At 44.0% G+C, this 18,351-nt stretch overlaps 1 protein-coding gene and 1 long non-coding RNA gene across 10 annotated transcripts in view; one reads left to right on the forward strand and one right to left on the reverse strand.

The window, feature by feature from the left end:
* The window catches only part of LOC147026311 (breast cancer anti-estrogen resistance protein 3 homolog), a 212,911-nt gene that overhangs the window by 37,549 nt on the left and 157,011 nt on the right, over positions 1 to 18,351 (reverse strand). For all 9 annotated transcript variants that reach the window (XM_085881597.1, XM_085881599.1, XM_085881598.1 and 6 more), the window contains 3 exons: positions 12,355 to 12,458; positions 7,238 to 7,500; positions 6,902 to 7,028 (listed from right to left, as the gene is read on the reverse strand). In XM_085881597.1, coding sequence (XP_085737723.1) covers positions 6,902 to 7,028; positions 7,238 to 7,500; positions 12,355 to 12,458 — 494 coding nt within the window. The remainder of the gene's footprint in view (positions 1 to 6,901; positions 7,029 to 7,237; positions 7,501 to 12,354; positions 12,459 to 18,351) is intronic.
* LOC147026312 (uncharacterized) lies at positions 12,384 to 17,780 on the forward strand. Its single transcript, XR_015058280.1, has 2 exons — positions 12,384 to 12,513; positions 17,454 to 17,780. It is a non-coding gene; the product is annotated as an uncharacterized LOC147026312 (long non-coding RNA).

Here is an 18,351-nt window from a genome sequence, read left to right on the forward strand (position 1 = left end):
AGTTATATAAACTCCTGGATTTCACCATCAGCCATGATCTTTTTTGTACAAACCGCATTTCAAAGTCAAAGCCAGTCGGACTGGGCCTGAACCTCCATCATACAAAGTCCTTCATAGGCAAACCTGAAGTTCTATCCACAGACAAGGCCTTCATCCACAGCTTGATGAAGTCTTGCTCTCCCCATTAGGTTTGCATCCCTGCCTCACACTTTGCTCAGCTTGACGCTGTGCAAACCAAAGCCTTTCAAGATAATTGGAATCTCTCACGATGAAGCCAGGGTAAATGGGACTATCACTTCACCATGTTGCAGACACGTCAGTGGTCTTTTTGTCTTCTACTGCCTCCTTTGTGGTCTTGCACCCTCTGTTCTTTCTGTGGTTTGTCCCCCCAGGTTACTGCAGCACACACATGATCCACCATGAACCCCCTTCTGGTGAAAATATCAAAATCTGGAATCACTGCTCACCTCCAGACATTTGTTCAGATTCACCCTTGAGAACTCTCTATAATTACCACTTAGAATGAACCTTAAGAACCCTGTAGAATTACCCTGAAGAATGACCCTTAAGAATGACCCTTTAGAATTACCCCTTGGAGTTACCCTTTAGAACCCTTTATAATCACCCTTTAGTATTGATTACCCTTTACAATTACCCTTTAGTATTGATTACCATTTATAATTACCCTTTAGTATTGATTACCCTTTACAATTACCCTTTACAATGACCCTTTAGTATTGAATACCATTTATAATTACCCTTTAGTATTGATTACCCTTTAGTATTGATTACCATTTTAGAATTACCCTTTAGTATTGATTACCCTTTAGTATTGATTACCCTTTTAGTATTGATTACCCTTTATAATTACCCTTTAGAATGACCCCTTGGAGTTACCCTTTAGAATCCTTTATAATTACACTTTAGTATTGATTACCCTTTACAATTACCCTTTCGTATTGATTACCATTTATAATTACCCTTTAGTATTGATTACCCTTTACAATTACCCTTTACAATTACCCTTTAGTATTGATTACCATTCATAATTACCCTTTAGTATTGATTACCCTTTACAATTACCCTTTAGAATTACCTCTTTACAATTACCCTTTAGTGTTGATTACCATTTATAATTACCCTTTAGAATTACCTCTTTGTAATTACCCTTTATAATTACCGTTCAGAATTACCCTTTGGTATTGATTACCCTTTATAGTTACCCTTTACAATTACCCTTTAGTATTGATTACCCTTTATAATTACCCTTTAGTATTGATTACCCTTTACAATTACCCTTTAGAATTACCCTTTAGTATTGATTACCCTTTACAATTACCCTTTAGTATTGATTACCCTTTATAATTACCCTTTAGTATTGATTACCCTTTATAATTACCCTTTAGTATTGATTACCCTTTACAATTACCCTTTATAATTACCCTTTAGTATTGATTACCCTTTACAATTACCCTTTAGTATTGATTACCCTTTATAATTACCCTTTAGTATTGATTACCCTTTATAATTACCCTTTAGTATTGATTACCCTTTACAATTACCCTTTATAGTTACCCTTTAGTATTGATTACCCTTTACAATTACCCTTTAGTATTGATTACCCTTTTACAATTACCCTTTATAATTACCCTTTAGTATTGATTACCCTTTACAATTACCCTTTATAATTACCCTTTAGTATTGATTACCCTTTACAATTACCCTTTAGTATTGATTACCCTTTACAATTACCCTTTAGAATTACCTCTTTGTAATTACCCTTTATAATTACCCTTCAGAATTACCCTTTATAGTGCAGCAGATAACTGCAAAAATACTTCGGTTCGTGATGCAAGCATGAAATTTGGTACAAATACTCTTTGAGGTCCACTTTTTTCAAAAAAGGCGGTGGCCACGCAAAATTCCAAGATGGCGACCATTTTTCAAGATGGCCGCCATATGCACAGAAAATTCCTCTTCTGCAGCTAAATATTTGAAACAAAACACAACATTAAGGGTGTAAACCAAAGTTTTTTGTGTCTAAGATTTTAGCATGATTATTCTTTGTAATGTAACACCTCACAGCATGGTTGTAACAAAGATGGCATCCAAGATGTCTGCCGCAAAACCAAAACCATGCTCATATTTCAGGAAATAGACATACTCATAATTTTTGGATCTATACCCAGGTTTTTGGGATCAACTAATTAGGTGGGCATGGTTTTAGATTCTTAGATCCCATGCATACTGCTGAAACAAAGATGGGAGTCCAAGATGGCTGCCACAATAGCTATAAACCATTGTTCACGAACTAGCGTTTGGAACAAAATCAAGATTTTTTTTTTTTAAGGTTTACTAACTTGACAGATATGGTTCAGATATGGACAGAAAAATTCTTCCCATTTTGCAAAGGGAAAATCAACCATGGACGGTTTGTCGTCATAGGAGACGCTGATGCCATGCTCATGCAGCATTTCTACCAGGCTTCTCTTCCTGAGAAGAAAAAATAAAGAAATAAAATAAACACCCCCTCCACTCAAACAGGTGAAAAGCAGTTAGACCTCACACCTGCAACTGCATAGAGTTGTGCAGCTCAGACCCAGTCTGTAGCACTTGCACCTCCCACGACAGCCTGATTTACAGCCGCATTTGGTCAATTGTTGGCAACTTTGAGAAATGGGAGAGTTGGCTGTCCAGAAGATCTGCCATTCTTCACCAAACCACTGCCATCCCCAGTCAGCAGGGCTCTCTGCTTCTGGCTGACATTTGGTTGCCTGGGCCCACACACAACCAGCCTGGTAGGCAGCACGTCTGGTGTGTTGGAGCAGAGCTGCTCTGGTTGGTGGAATGGCCTCGTAAGGCCTCTGCTTTCTGGCAAACATGTCAAGCCTGGCCTCGTCCACAGTGGCAGCAGTGCTGGACCATTCATACATCAGTATGACAAACTTCTCCAGTATCTCAGGTCGCCATCTTCCACTGTGAGAGGGTACTGACTCAGTTTGGATTTTCTTTCGATTTGATTTTTTTGGTGGCCAGCGCCATTTTTTAACACAGTAGACCAAAGAGAGTATTTCTGCCAAATTTCATGCTTGCATCACAAACCGAAGTATTCTCGGGGTATTTTGCAGTTATCTGCTGCACTATTAGTATTGATTACCCTTTACAATTACCCTTTAGTATTGATTACCCTTTACAATTACCCTTTACAATTACCCTTTATAATTACCCCTTTGTAATTACCCTTTACAATTACCTTTTACAATTACCCTTTACAATTACCCTTTATAATTACCTCTTTATAATTACCCTTTAGTATTGATTGCCCATTACAATTACCCCTTTGTAATTACCCTTTATAATTAGCCTTTATTATTACCCTTTACAATTACCCTTTATAATTACCTCTTTGTAATTACCCTTTATAATTACCCTTCAGAATTACCTCTTCTCTCAAGCATCCTTCTAATGCAGAGGTTACACAGGTTTGCTATTATTTTCGATTATTTTCTCAAAGTTGATCAGGTGACTGTCCATGTCAATGAGTTTCTGTGAAGTTGGTGATAGCATGATAACGGAGCAGAATACGTTACATATTCTGCTGTTTTGATGTGGGAATGTGGGTTTGCTTTTATAAGAGAGTGGAGGTTAAGAGTAAAGATGGGACAACTTTGGAAGGTGGAAGGGGGGGGGAGGAGGGGTTGCAACTTTGGAAGGTCGAAGAGGGGGGAGGGGTTGCAACTTTGGAAGGTGGAAGGGGGAGAAGGGGGTGGAGGGGTTGCAACTTTGGAAGGTGGAGGAGAAGGGGGTGGAGGGGTTGCAACTTTGGAAGGTCAAAGGGGGAAGGGTTGCAACCTTGGAAGGTGGAAGGTGGGGTGGAAACTTTCTTTGGAAGGTGGAGGGGGAGGGGTTGCAACTTTGGAAGGAGGAAGGGGGGATGAGAACTTACGTGGGAGGTGGGACATGGTGGTGATTGGGGGAGGGGGGTTGAAGGCTTGAGTGCAGGGAGGGGATGAATATCTTAGGGTTGGGAGTGGAAGGGTGATGACTTGGGGTTGGGGTGGTGGGGGGTTGGAGAGCAAAGATGAAAGTTGGGATGGGGAGGCTGAGGGTTTTTGGCAAGTTGTCAGAATTGCCTGTGTGAGTTTACTCACAGTAAAAAATGTCATTGTGTATGTGTGTGTGTGTGTGTGTGTGTGTGTGTGTGTGTGTGTGTGTGTGTGTGTGTGTGTGTGTGTGTGTGTGTGTGTTGGGGGGGGGAGGGGGGAGTGATGCAATCAACCTACAGGTAATGTGCTAATTCATTGAAAACTAACCCAAAAACCACAAATAAGATCAATTAGTATCAGAAACAATCAGATATTTTCATGAAGTCAGAGAAAAAAAAATCCATTTTCTGTGTCAAAACCCGAAACCAAGAGTGGGAGAAGATTGGAAGATTGGAAGAAGATTCTGTGTCAAAACCCGAAACCAAGAGTGGGAGAAGCTCTCCCTCATGCACAGATTTATCCCCTCTCGTGTTCAGTTGTCTTACCCTTCCTCCCGCCCTTGGTTTACTGAAGCTTGTGGCGAGGCAGTTGTCCTGAGACAACTTGCCTTTGCCTCATGGAAAGCAAACCCAACTGAGGGCAATCTCAGTTCTTTCCACAAAGCTCGGAACAAGTGTGTATCTACCCTCAGGAGAGCCAGAAAACAACATCTTTCTCATCTCAAGTCTGAACTCTCAAACCTCTCTCCCTCCTCAAAATCCTGGTGGCGTTTAATCAAATCTGTTTCTGGTGTATGTTCCCCCTCCATCCCCTCCCTTACCTCAAATGGCCGCACTGCTGATTCCACACGTGATAAAGCTGAATGTCTAAACTCGGTGTTTGCAGATAAAGCTTGTGTCCTAAACCCATCACTATCTCTACCCACTTTACCCAGTCGCACCCAACTGTCCCTGGACTCTGTATCCTTTTCTCCTGACAAGGTGGAGAGCTTGCTTTCAGAACTCAAGTCAGATTCTGCAACTGGTCCAGACGGCATCAGCCCACGTGTCCTCAAAGCCTGCTCTTCTGCTCTTGCTCACCCTCTCTGTGTTCTATTCACCCTCTCATTTGCCCAAGGTCATCTGCCATCTGCTTGGAAATCTGCACTAACATCACTGCCCTGCATAAAAAGGTGCAAAAACAGATCCCTATAACTACAGACCAATCAGCCTTCTCCCAATCATCAGCAAGGTGATGGAATCCATCATCGCCTCCAGATATGAAATCCTTCCTCTTCTCCAATGGCTTGATTTCCAATCATCAATTTGGTTTCAGACCAGGTCACTCTACCCTGGATATGCTGCTTCTGCTCTCCCATCAATGGATGGAGGTCCTCAATGCCAGACAGGAAATCGAGCCGTATCCCTGGACATATCACGTGCTTTTGACACAGTCTGGCACCCTGCACTACTCACCAAACTCTCTTCCCATGGTATTCAAGGCCATCTCCACTCATGGCTCGCAGACTTCCTCTCCTGTCGCAGTCAACATGTGGCCCTAAATGGAGTTCTTTCATCCCCTCTTCCTGTGCAGGCTGGAGTTCCTCAAGGTAGCGTTCTGGGCCCTGTTCTTTTTCTGGTTTTCATCAATGATCTCTCGGACTCTCTGGAAAATCCTCTATTTCTCTTTGCCGACGACTCCACCCTCTGCCGTACCATCTGTCATCCCTCAGACCGGCAAGCAGCAGCTTCTTCACTCACTGCAGATCTGGATAAAATCACAAACTGGTCCAACACATGGAACATGTCTTTCAATCCAGACAAATCTCACACTCTCACTATGTCTCTTGAAAGGACCGTTTACAAAACCCCCCATCCACTTTCTCAACAATCCTCTGGAAGAAGTCTTTTCTTTCAAGCTTCTAGGTCTCACTATCTGCCATGACCTTTCCTGGGAAAGTCACATTTCCAACCTCGCCTCAAAAGCCAGTCGCCGACTGGGAATCCTCCGTCGTGCTAAGTCCTTCCTCGGCCCTCTTGAGCTCCTGACCACTTACAAAGCTTTTGTCCGTAGCCTGATGGAGTACTGCTCTCCCCTCTGGGCTGGTGCTCCTGCCTCCCACCTTTCTCGGCTTCACGCTGTCGAAACCAGGGCATTTAAGATCATCGGCATCTCCTGCAATGAAGCTGAGTCTTTGGGCCTCTCACTCAATCACCGCAGGTTGGTCGGTGGTCTTTCTGTCTTATACCGACTCCTCTCAAGCCTTGCCCCCCCTGCTCTCTCTGCGATTTGTCCCCACCACATTTCCACAGGGCGCTCAAGGTCCGCCAACAACCCCCTTCTGGAAAAACTACCAAAATCACGAATCACTGCTCATCTTCACTCTTTCATTCCTCTTTTTTCCCGCCTTTGGAATAAACTTCCTCACTCTATTCTTTCCCATTCTTCCCTCCAGGCTTTCAAAACAGCTGTTCACCACCACCTCTTATCTTCCCCCATCCAAATCCTCGATCTTTTCTACCCCCAATAATCCACCCAAGCCCTCTTCCTTCATTTCTCCTGCTCTCCTTCCTGAAAGTCCCTGAAATGTCCATCTTCTCTTCGCCATGTTCCCCGTCCCATCCCCATCCCTCTCCCTTCCACAGTTCACCAAATGTGTCTGTTCCCCACTGTTTTGTCCCTTCCACTCCCGCCCCTCTTGTCTCATGCCTCCTTGCTGTGAGTTGTGTGTTAGCTCTCATACGAGCCTCGACCAAGGTATACAAAAAAAAAATAAAAAAAAGATGCTCACCCAAGGGAATAAACTCGAACCAGCCTCTGCGAGGTCGATGTTACACATCACAGAAAGAGAAGTAAATATATTTACAGATTTGCAAATTCGATGAAAACTTCGTCGAGCAATTCAAAATGAATTCCCCGTCAAACAACAAACTTACGGCATTCTTGTTGATACGCCCTGTTGTCCCACATGGAGACATTGTTGTCGAACCTCTGAACAATGCCAGAATTTTCTCCTGCCCGCAATCTCTCCACGAAGTTGCTCTGTTTCACAGCTCCTGGAACCTGCACAGAACACACAGAAAGATCGATTGGATTTATAAGCATCATGACAACAAAATAACATAAGAAAGATAACTTACCTGTCAAGTAAGATATTCTCATCATATGATAAAATAGTTATGTTTTCAAAGTTCCCTTTACCATGTGCACAGACAAAGTGTGGCAAGTATGATGTAAATTTTTTTTTTCAAAATCAAATGTACAAAGAGTACCGGATGAAGTTCACAATAATAGCCTTCACCACCAGGGGCGATGGCGATGGAAGGGGCACGGCTCGGTTTTGGGGGTGGCCTGCTGTGGAGCTGGCTGTCTGAGCCGTGTGGACCGGACATCCTGCTTAGTGGGAACATGCTCTCGGGCACGGGCCGCCGATGACCTATTGGGCTCAGCAGCGGCTCGCTGCCCGTCCGAATGAGGGGCGAGAGCAGTGGGGTGAGCCGGATGGCATTGGGCTGCAAGGCACGAGTCCGTGGACCTGAAAATGTATGCACATAATTCAATATAATTATTATTGGCATTGTCGAAGAACAAACGAAAATTACATTAAAGGATTAAATAAATCCCGATTCCGATTCCCCATCCTCTGTTACAGGGCGCCGGTGCTGCCGAAGCAGTTTCTTGACAAGGAGTGGCGACCCGTCCAGGATTGTGCCCAATAGCCAAGGAGACTGCTTGGGCAGCACCAACGTTCTGCACAGGGTATGGTCTCAGTGGATGGATGGATTATACTGGGTGGCTTGCCGTTGCCTTCTCAGCAGGAGTTAGTGCAGGAATTGGTAATTTGTTCAGGGTGCTGGCGATAGCTCGCCTAGTCTTCACGGAAGACTCTGTGAGATCTTTAACGTCCACCAACTAATGCAGGCAGACATGATGCCCAGTTCAACGTCCACCGAAGGGATGTCACACACATTGATGAATCACCCTGCCTGTGAAACACCGGGATGACAGTTTATGGCCGGGTAGGGATTCAAACCAAGGCTAGACCGCTCAGATATGGTGAAGTGTGAAGTATTATTAACCGTTAGTTAGATATCTACTCCAAGCGATTGTTGTTGAATTGAAATGGAAAGGTAATGACAAAATATCTCCAAGTAGCACGCAGGGATGTTACTTGACATGCTTTGAATTTACTGATGAGATTCTGACCATTGTTAGTTGTCAGATCTAAAGATTCACATCTTTGCCATTGGTCTGGCCATTCACTGGAACGGAAGTTGATCCATATTTATTTAAGACCATCATTCACAGACATAGATCATTAGAGGAAACTTGTGTTCACTTGTAACTCCAAAAAGTGCCTTCATAAATATTGCTTTTACACTGATGATGTGGTACATTACATGGTATCCTGGATTACAGAAAACTTCACCATATTGTTGAACATTGTATTTTAAAACATAGAACTTTCAAAAAAGTTCACAAAAGAGGTCAAAAAGCAATTTCATCACAATTATGTTCATGAAAAGTATCAAAACCAGTTACAATGAGCATTGTTCTTCTTATCACTGTTTGTATTGTTACGGATCTGAAAACCATGTGCATTCAACATACAGGTCCCAAAAGTTAGTTATGCCGTTAAGTACATGTGAGATAGAACCCCTCCTTTTGTCTAGTGGGAGAATCAAAGGTGTGCGTTGCGAGGGTCTTTCAGCAAGGTTATTACATCTAACAAACCACATATCCTCCAAGGAAACATCCAACGGTACCATCGCGCTTGCAGCCCTCGGTTCGCGGGCCACAGCGTGCCATTGCCTGAGGCGGAATTCTGACGATGGTCGAGGCAGTTGCACCACGTCCACCTTTCTCAAACATGCATGGAGGGAGGGGCGGCTTTCTCCGGGTATGGCCGAAACCCCACCCAGAAAGGGTGGGCCTATGGGAACCCTGTCCAATCAAGGTGGACAGTGATGTGTGCTTCACCCGGCCCCGCCTCGGACGGGGGCTCTGTTGTTGCCTTTCGTTGGTTCTTAAGAGAGGAGGAGACGCTGATAGCATCTGGTCTGATAGATAGATAAGAGAGGAGGAGACGCTGTTGCCCGTACGCGTCTGAGGAGATGGGGGGAAGAGAGAAGCACGTCTGAGGGGATTATAGAAGAAGGAGCGCATTGGTTGGGTGCGTCACGTGTTGGAGCTGGGGACGGAGTCCAGTTGACTCAAGAAGGAGTCCAGCTCTCCGTAGCGCAACAGATAGCACATTGGACTTCTAGTGGAAGCAGAAATTCGAAGGTTGCGGGTTTGAGTCCCACCGGCCTCCACGGGCACGACCCCCACACGTGTGGCTGTGGGCCGGGATGCACCGCCATTGACAGATACCCCGCCAAACTGCGACCCCCAGCTCGTCTCTCCTTCTCTGGCAGCGGGGTCTTTTCAAGAAAACATCCGTGTGTGTGTCTGAGTGTGTGGGCCCGTCTTTTAAATACAACTGCATAAGTGTTATTCCGCCATTGTAAATATTCCTTGTATAATCGCGATAAGTCTTGCCTGTGTCTTTTTATTATGAATAAATCATGGTAGAAATGTTCCCAGTTCGTTTCTGTCTTTTCCTTCATTGGTCCAGCATAGCTCGGATCTGAGTTTTCTCCGGGTTTTTATACCCGGTAATCCGTTCATCCCAGCTGGCACGGCTTTGGCAGTTTCCGCTCGGCTGCACCCGAATCGGAGTTGGTAGTCGGAACTCCACCGCAGTCGGTAGTGACCCGGTTCGAGCAAGACGTGCCGAGGGCGTGGTTTCCCCGGAAGTCGAAATCGCGGTTAATTAGGTAAATCGGTTGCAGGCAAAAAGACCTGACGCTACGCGGTTGAAATATTGGCAACCACGGTCGGTTCTGCAACCCGCCGCCTCACGGAGTTATCCGGAGCGACGGCCTACATTTCCGGGAGTCCGGTGGGAGGCGACGTAATTTCCCCCACCGAGTGGCCGCTCTCACCACCAGTCCCCAGCCCGCAACAGTATAATTGGTATGAATTTTTATTATGTTTGTTTTATTGCACTTTATTCTTTTTATTATTCCTTAAATGGCTGATTATATATTCAATGCAATGCACCTAAACATCCAATATCGTTAGGATGTGAAATCTTGTAATAATTTGCATGAACAGATAATGAGGATTTAATTTTGATCTGCCTCGTCCTTGTCCATTTTGTAAATCATTAAAACCCCTAACTCTACCCATACTCCTCCCACTCCACACACTCTCCCCTACATTAAGGCCCGGTCACACCTTGACGTTTTAGCCAACGTATGCCGATTTTTGAATTTTTTTTCTAAAACGCTGGCACACGTTGAATACGTTATGGGTAAGTTTTGATAACATTGAGAGCACGCTGAAAAACACTGCCATACGTCGTTGTACGCTGGCTTTAAACGTTGTACTTTTCGGTTGTCCTCAAATTTTTTCATGCTTGAAATTTCACGACGTATGCCGGCGTATGACTCACACGCTCCGCTACGCTGGCCACAAGTTGTATGCACGGTCTGCGATCGTTGACAGACGTCAACACATGCTACTTGTAAGTTAATCATAAGTTGAGACACGCCGAGGTAATGTTTAGCGTACCCGAAACTTATTTCTAACCTATGATTAACGTGTTGTTGGCACGTTACGCGATCGTTGCCACACATCGACAGACGTTACTTTTAAGTTACTCATAGGCTGAAAGACGTCGGTATAATGGATCGTCCTTGCGTCAGCGTCCACGGCCACGGCCAGGACACTTATTTGCAGCATTCTTCAAACTTTTCTTCGGCATGACGAGGATGTTCACACTTCGATGTCTAGCTTGGCTCTGATTCCAATTGTCCATCGGCAGCGTCTATTTAAAATAGTCGAGTTTGAGCGTTTTAACACGTTCAGAAGAAATGCTTCAAATTTCAAAACCTCAGCGTCAAAAAACAAAGGCGAGTGACAGCAATTTAAATCGTTCATTGTAAACAATGAAAATACTTGAGTGGTACCGTTTAAAAGTCGTTGAGTGTAAAAAAAATCCAATTGTTGAGCGCAAGCGTCTGCTTTCAATAGTGGGGTTTGAGCGATTTCGCACGTTCAATAGAAACGATTCAAATTTCCAAACCCCAGCGTCAAAAAACAAAGGCGAGTGACAGCAATTTAAATCATTCATTGTAAACAATGAAACTAGCTGAGTGGAACCGTTTAAAAGTCGTTGAGTGTAAAAAAAAATCCAATTGTTGAGCGCAAGCGTCTACTTTCAATAGTGGAGATGCAGCCATTTAAATCGTTGAGTGGCAGCCTATGAACCTACCCGTGGACACGCGGACGCAAGGAGGATCCATCATAACCCACACCCTCCCCCTCACACTCACTTACTACTGCCAACATGAACAAACTACTACTAATACTAATACTGATACTGATACTGCTGACATGGACATCGACTCAAAAAGGACTCGAAAACACTGTTGGGTTCCCCTTTTATGAGCAGCATTTTTATATACCAATTCCCAAAACCGCTGGGAGCACGTCTTTATATGGCAGTTGTAAGCTAGAAACACGTTCATTTTTTTTTTTTGTCGACCGGAAGACGTCATTGGAATACGTCTACATACGTCGATGTGTGTTGGGACTACGTAAAGAATTGGTTCAAAGCACGTCAAACATAAGTTAGAAATAAGTTTCGCGTAAAAAAGACATTACCGCGACGTGTTTCGACTTATGAGTAGCTTATAAGTAGCCTTTGTGGACGTGTGTAAGCGTCCGCATATCGTGTGTACAACTTATCCCCATCGCATGCGGAACGTGTGTCATACGCCAAGTACGTCGTAAAATTTTGAACATGTTTAAAATTTCTTGACGTAATCTACTTACTACGACGTATGATAGCGTACTTTAACGTTCTACTCGCGCATACCAAACTTACTCATACCGTATTTGACGTGCCCCAACGTTTTAGACACATTTTTCTTCGGTCGGCATACGCTGGCAAGATCGCCAAGGTGTGACCGCGATGTTGACACTTCCATTTCTACGGCTGTTATGATTTGAATCGTTGTGCGTCAGCCTTTTAATAGGCTACGTCACGATATCGTCGGCGATGCGTGCAACGCGCTATGCCGAAGTTAGACTATCGTTGGGCATCGGTTGTGTAGGCCGACAACAGGTTCAGCATTCGTTGGTATAAGTTATCTATAACACAACGAAACGTTCTGTGTCCATTACTAATATGTTATGCATACGACCAACTCGTTATGAATACGTCCGAATCTTAAAAAAAAACATCAAAAGTTCAACGTCAGCCAGCGTTTTACATACATTTTAATACGTTGCCATCGCTGGCTAAAACGTCAAGGTGTGACCGAGCCTTTAGGCTCACCTGTGAGTAGACGGCTCTCAGACTGATGGGATTGCAGTGTAGCTGGTTGGCGTTCTCGGAGGTGGTCCAGGCTGTGTGGGTGACTACCGCTGCGCTGCTTTGCCCTGCTCAAAATAATGTGGGGGATTCAAAGAAGTTGCTCACTATCTACAGAGAAAGGTTAGTTACATGAGTGCAGTGTAATAAACAATATTCGCAACACAACAATCTCCACAAGTTACGAAAAGTAATGAGCCGATGAGGAAATGTTAAACAAATTAATAGCTTGAATGGAATTAAAAGAAAGTTCAAAATATTTATCTTCAGTTCACATTATTTAATTGATTTGATAGGTTAATCGAGTTATTTAAATGATATCATTCACTTCACACCTGATATTTCATTTGTGTATTTATCATGGAGTAAGATAGTAATCCAGATGTTGGGATGGCATAGGAAACCAGAGTTGGTGTCATAGCCACCCAATGCTCGCCTGTTTATACATTTATCGTTTTTTGTTTTTAAAAGACAAGTCTAATAATATTTTTTATAAAGCATTGTAGTGGTCTGATCCAAATAATTTTAAAGCAATATATGTATTTGTATATTGTAATCAGTAAAAAATAGTGTGGTAGATAAAAACATTAGAAAGGAAATAACTTGCACCAAAAACTTTAACATTTTCACGCTCACGCTAACGCTCACGCCGGGGGTATCGCTATAGCTCTCTGTTCTTCGAACAGGCGAGTTAAAAATGGCAGTCCATTCAAATGTGTAAAAAACATTATACGCTCAAAAACGACTATAGAGTGAAGTCATAAGCCTTTAAGAGCCGTACCTTTTGATGCTCGAACGTTTTCATAATGAAGAAGACTTAAAAAGATACCATAATACATCACAAAAGCGCCGAATTGAGAGATCACAAAATCGCTAAATTGTTGATAAATGTCACCTTGCCGAGCACAATAATGGCTGAGCAATTACAATGATTCCAATGGAGGGAAATGACGTTCTCTCTTGCATATTGCACCCATACCATAACAAAAATTTTTATCACATTAAAAAAAAAAATACAACCACAACAGTGCACTGAAGTGATGACGTCACATTGGCCTGACAAAGCATGGCCTGGTTCAACAGTCTCATGAAAGCCGGCCACCGTAGTTTTGTGAAGATGTTGCACTATCTCGTTCAAGATTGTAATTACCAATTGGAGAGCCGTACCTGCAGCATTTACCGTTTTCTGAAGGAACCAAGTGTTAAGCAACAATTGATTGAACAAACAAGGCGTTTTATCGCTTTTATTCTTTGTCTTCCTTCATTTCCCTTTATGAGGAGTGAGGTCAGGTCAGGTCAGGTGTGGGAGCATGCACCAGAGCAGCGAGTCGCTGCATCCATTTTCTGCCGATACTCCAGGGGACTCAGTCTGGCCATCCCACAGGCTGATGCCTGGCCCATCCCAAACCCCTTGAGATGCCGATCAACCTGCTGCAACCACGAAGCATGTGGTCAGCCCATTGGCCTCCGCCATTCAGGAGGCTCCCTCACTGAGTGAGTCTGGTGAACAGGATCAGCATCAGTAAAATGAGCCACATTTCCCTACAACTGCAGCTGACACTGACGAACTATGCAGGTAATAAATTTCATTTGAGTCTTTCTCAGCAACCGCTTGATGGACACAATGACCACCCAGCGATAGTCAAGGATTCTCCGAAGAGACCTGGTACCAAAGGAATTAAGTCTCCGTCTCAGATCCCTGCTTAGAGTCCAAATCTCACATCCATAGTGCAAGACTGGAGGCACCAGGACGTGAAGACTAGGACTTTTGTCCTCCTGCACAAGTATCGACAGTACGACACCCCATTATCCAGTGAATCCATGACTCCCCAGGCCTGACCCAGATGTCTATTAGACTCTGGCTCACAGCCAGCAGAGACATGATTATCACTGCCAAAGAAAGTTAATCTCTCCGTGACCTCAACATCTTCACCGTAAACAGGTACAGACAAGATAGCAGCATCGAATATGTCATTGAAAGCCTACATCTTAGTTTTGACCCAGAAAACCCATAATCCCAGTGGCTCTAACACATAGGTCTCCTTGTCCTCCCTCAGCTTGTCCTCCCTCAGCGCATGTACAGTTTTACGCTTCAACTCCCTGAACAGCTTCGCTCTGCCATTCAGCCTGACCCTGTGACTCTGGTCAATGGTATCCAGTATCCATTGAGAGACAAAATTCTTCTTCATCCTTCAGTGAGTTCTGAGACATCCACCGGCAACATCAAGGATGGTGGTCTTGAAGGCACACCACAACTCTTCAAGATTTCCAAAAGCACACAGACCCCCCAAATCCTCACTCAGCATGTTTGCAAACTCCTCAGCTACCTACCCTTTCATCCTTGAGCTTGCCAACAGCCAGCCAAGGCTGGGATGGTACCATTCTCCCGGATTTAAGCTACAACTTCAGAATTGCTACAACAAGCCTGTGGTCGGGTATTGAAGAACTGAGCACTCCGGTAGACCCTGAAGTTCTGGACCATCATCCAGTGACTATCAACGAGTACATGGTCAATCTCCTTTGCCACACCACCAGCGTTGGAATACCAAGTCCAGCGATGAGCCGATGGGCGCTGAAACCATGAACCAGCTACCCTAAGTCCACGACTTCTTACAAAATCAAGGAACTTCGCACTATTCTGCCTCACAGTTCCAGACCCATAGGGCTCAACACATGTCTCATAACCATCCCTATCAGTTCCAGTCGATGCAGTGAAATCCCCCAAGACTAGAAGAGTTTCTCACCTGGGGCACTGATCAACCACAGACTCGAGCGCGGCACAGAAGGCGCCTTTCATCGTAAGATCACTTGCCTCAGTCAGAGCATAAACAGACCAGGGAAATGACACCCAAGGAGTGACGAATCCTTAGTCTCATAATACGCTCGTTGGCCGGTGTTACCTCAATTATCATTGGAGTCAGCTTATTGGACACAGCTACAGCAACTCTTGGGCATGGTAACCATCAGAGCGACCAGAACAATAGTAGGTGTAACCACCTGCCATGATCTCGCCACTATCCGGTCTCCGAACATCAGAGAGCTGCAATACTGTTGTTCAAATGCTTGAGCTCAGATGACAACAGAGACAGGTGGTCATCCTCTCTTAGGGATAGGACATTCCAGGCACCAACCTGAAGGGACTGCCTCAGGTTAACCCAAGAAGACCACCATCTGGTGGATGACATGTAAGCACCACCCTGACACACGACCGCAATCTGACCCGGGAAGATTACCCCCTGCTTTTCCTCCGATCAGCAACGAATGGGGGTCCCAAAGGCTTTGCCCCAATGCCATCATCCAGTGAGTTGCCCTGTGAATGGCAGCAGCACAGGAGGTACTCCCATGGAGTGGGTTTTCAATTTTCGTTACATTTGTGGGTTTTGTGGAATGAAGTGTTTTACGGTGGCCGGAGTGCGGAATGAAGGTAAGGTCCAACGATACTAAGCTTCGGCCCTGCCTTGGCCACGATACTTCTCCACTTCCCTCTATCCTCAGCCAACTATGTCCACTCTCCAACCACCGCTATCTTATTTTCACTCCTCACACAATCTTCCCATCTCAACCATGGTTTACCTATTTTCCTGCTACCTATCCCATCTCCCTCAACCTATCCCATCTCTTTGCCATTCAAGTTTTGCTTGAGGTTCGGATTCAGATCCGACCTATCAATGGGATAGAAAATGTAAACTGTTCAGCCTGGAGGAGAAATGTGCTCTCCCAAGTGACGTTCAATTTCGCCAAGTGTTACTCTATGAGTGATTTTTCATTATCTTGCCAAAACGAAGTTTAGCAAGATATGTTAGTCAGCTTGTATGTTTTTTTTGTTGTTTGTTTGTCTGTAATCACGTATAAAAAATTCTGCAGAGCACAGTTATCATCGGAAATTTTTGTAACTTCGCATATCAGAGGCCTATAGAGGTCACTTTCAGTGCACAAAATTTTGAAGGTCAAGGTCAAAGGTCAAGGTCACTTTGGCGCAAATCAGGGGAGTCGACGAAACCCTTATTTTTTGAGTAATTTTGATCGGATTGTCTTCAAACTTCATGGGAATATAGTTCATGGTCTGGCGCTCAGCTGATTAATTTTTGGTGGCGATTGGCCTTGACCTTCATGGTTAGCACCTCAGGTCAAACATATTTGACCCCAAGGTCAAATTTTCAAGTTTTAGGAACCATATCGTGTAGTACCTCAAATTGAACACCTCGATGAGTGCTTTCTAGATATGTCAAGCTTGAGACATTATGACATCATTTGGTGACGTTATGAGGCAAAAGCATATTTTTCATGGTTACTCTGTAGAACGATTCTCATCGGAATCTCTCGTAGGCAGATATTCCTCAAGGAGTCGCTCCTGGTGGATAGCAGCTCTGTTCACCTCAGTGTGACCTTAAAGAAGTCACATGTGGTCACCTTTTGGCAAGATACGGGTCACCCTGCGGGTGACATTGGTTTTTTATTTGATTGTTTGTGTACAGGATATCTAAAAAAGTTGGGGACTGATTCTGATGAAATTTTGTGGACAGGTTGGGTGTGTGACCATGACGAAATGATTCAATTTTGGTGAAGATCTAAATCCAGATCTGAATACGAGAATTTTTTTACTTTTGAAAGTGCTTCTTCACCGTTGAGAGATAGGACTAAAAACGATGTTCAGCATGATATAAAAAATCATTGGCTCCAATATGTTCTACTGGATCAGGCATTGCATGGCAGAGGTATGTGCTCTACCAAGTGTCCTTCTAATTACCTCTGCGACCCAAGGTTCCCATCGTGTGCTGCCTTTTTGGCTGCTGGTTGCATCATTGGTTAGAGGCGCGGCTATGCCGCTGATGCAGTACCCCTATTACCAGTATACTGGTGCTAATTTCGCTGACCTCTGAAGGATGACAGGCTGAGTCAACCCCCTGGTGTTAATTCAGTGGCTACGGGACTTGAACTCAGGACCCTCGGATCCCAAACCACCATCATAACTGCTAAGCCAACACCAGGCTACCTACCTGCCACCGAAGGTGAAGGAGGTTATGTTTTCATCCTGTTCTGTGTGTTTGTCTGTCTGTGTGCAGGATATCTCAAAAAGTTGAAGACGGATTTAGATGAAACTTGGTGGACACGCTGAGTGTGTGATCATGACAAATTGGTTCGATTTTGGTGAAGATCCGAATCCAGATCTGAACACGAGAATTATTTATTTTTAAAAGTGATTCTTCACCATTGATGGGGCCAAAAACGATATAGTACTGTATGGCATGATATTTCAGAAATGTATTGGGCCTGATATGTTATTGTGGATCAGGAATTATGTGGCGAAGGTATACACTCTATCGAGTGCCCTTCTAGTTTTTACTGTAATTGCTTGAAATGTGGAAATAAATAAAAACTTGAAATGTGCAGTCTTATAAGTATGAGTTCCCTTGCAAGAAATTTAAATGCAGCAGGAGGCCATTAAGTTCTTGAACCCTACACAATGGTTGTCAACCTACGGTTGTTTGTCCATCCTCTATCCTTTTTAAATTCTGAGCGTCAAGCAAGATAGCAGCAAGCACCATTTTTGTTTTTTACGTTTGGTATGACTTAGTTCGAGTTGGATTTGAACTACCAACCTCCCAGACTCAGAGCAGACACTCAAACCATCATTTCACCGAGTGTGGTTATTCAATGACAACCATTAATTTGACTTTTTTAATAGGAAGTTGATCTTACAAGTGCAACTTGGAACCTGTCCTGAACTCTGCACCATATTGTTGTCGATATCAAAGATAATATTGCTCCATTTAACGTTTCATGATTCTTCTGGCCCAACCTGTCAATAATTATAACCGACCCACCCTATTTCGGGTAATAACATGGTCTGTTGTTTTTCATTCTCTTGGTGCATGACCCACAGTTGACTTTAGAAAACCCAAAATGATGGAAACATCGTGAACACTCATTAGCACTGTTTGGCCCCATGAAAAGCATTCC

This window comes from Eptatretus burgeri, chromosome 5 (assembly GCF_056783735.1).
Source record: "Eptatretus burgeri isolate ZD-2024b chromosome 5, Ebu_testis_v1, whole genome shotgun sequence".
NCBI classification, from domain to species: Eukaryota; Metazoa; Chordata; class Myxini; order Myxiniformes; family Myxinidae; genus Eptatretus; species Eptatretus burgeri.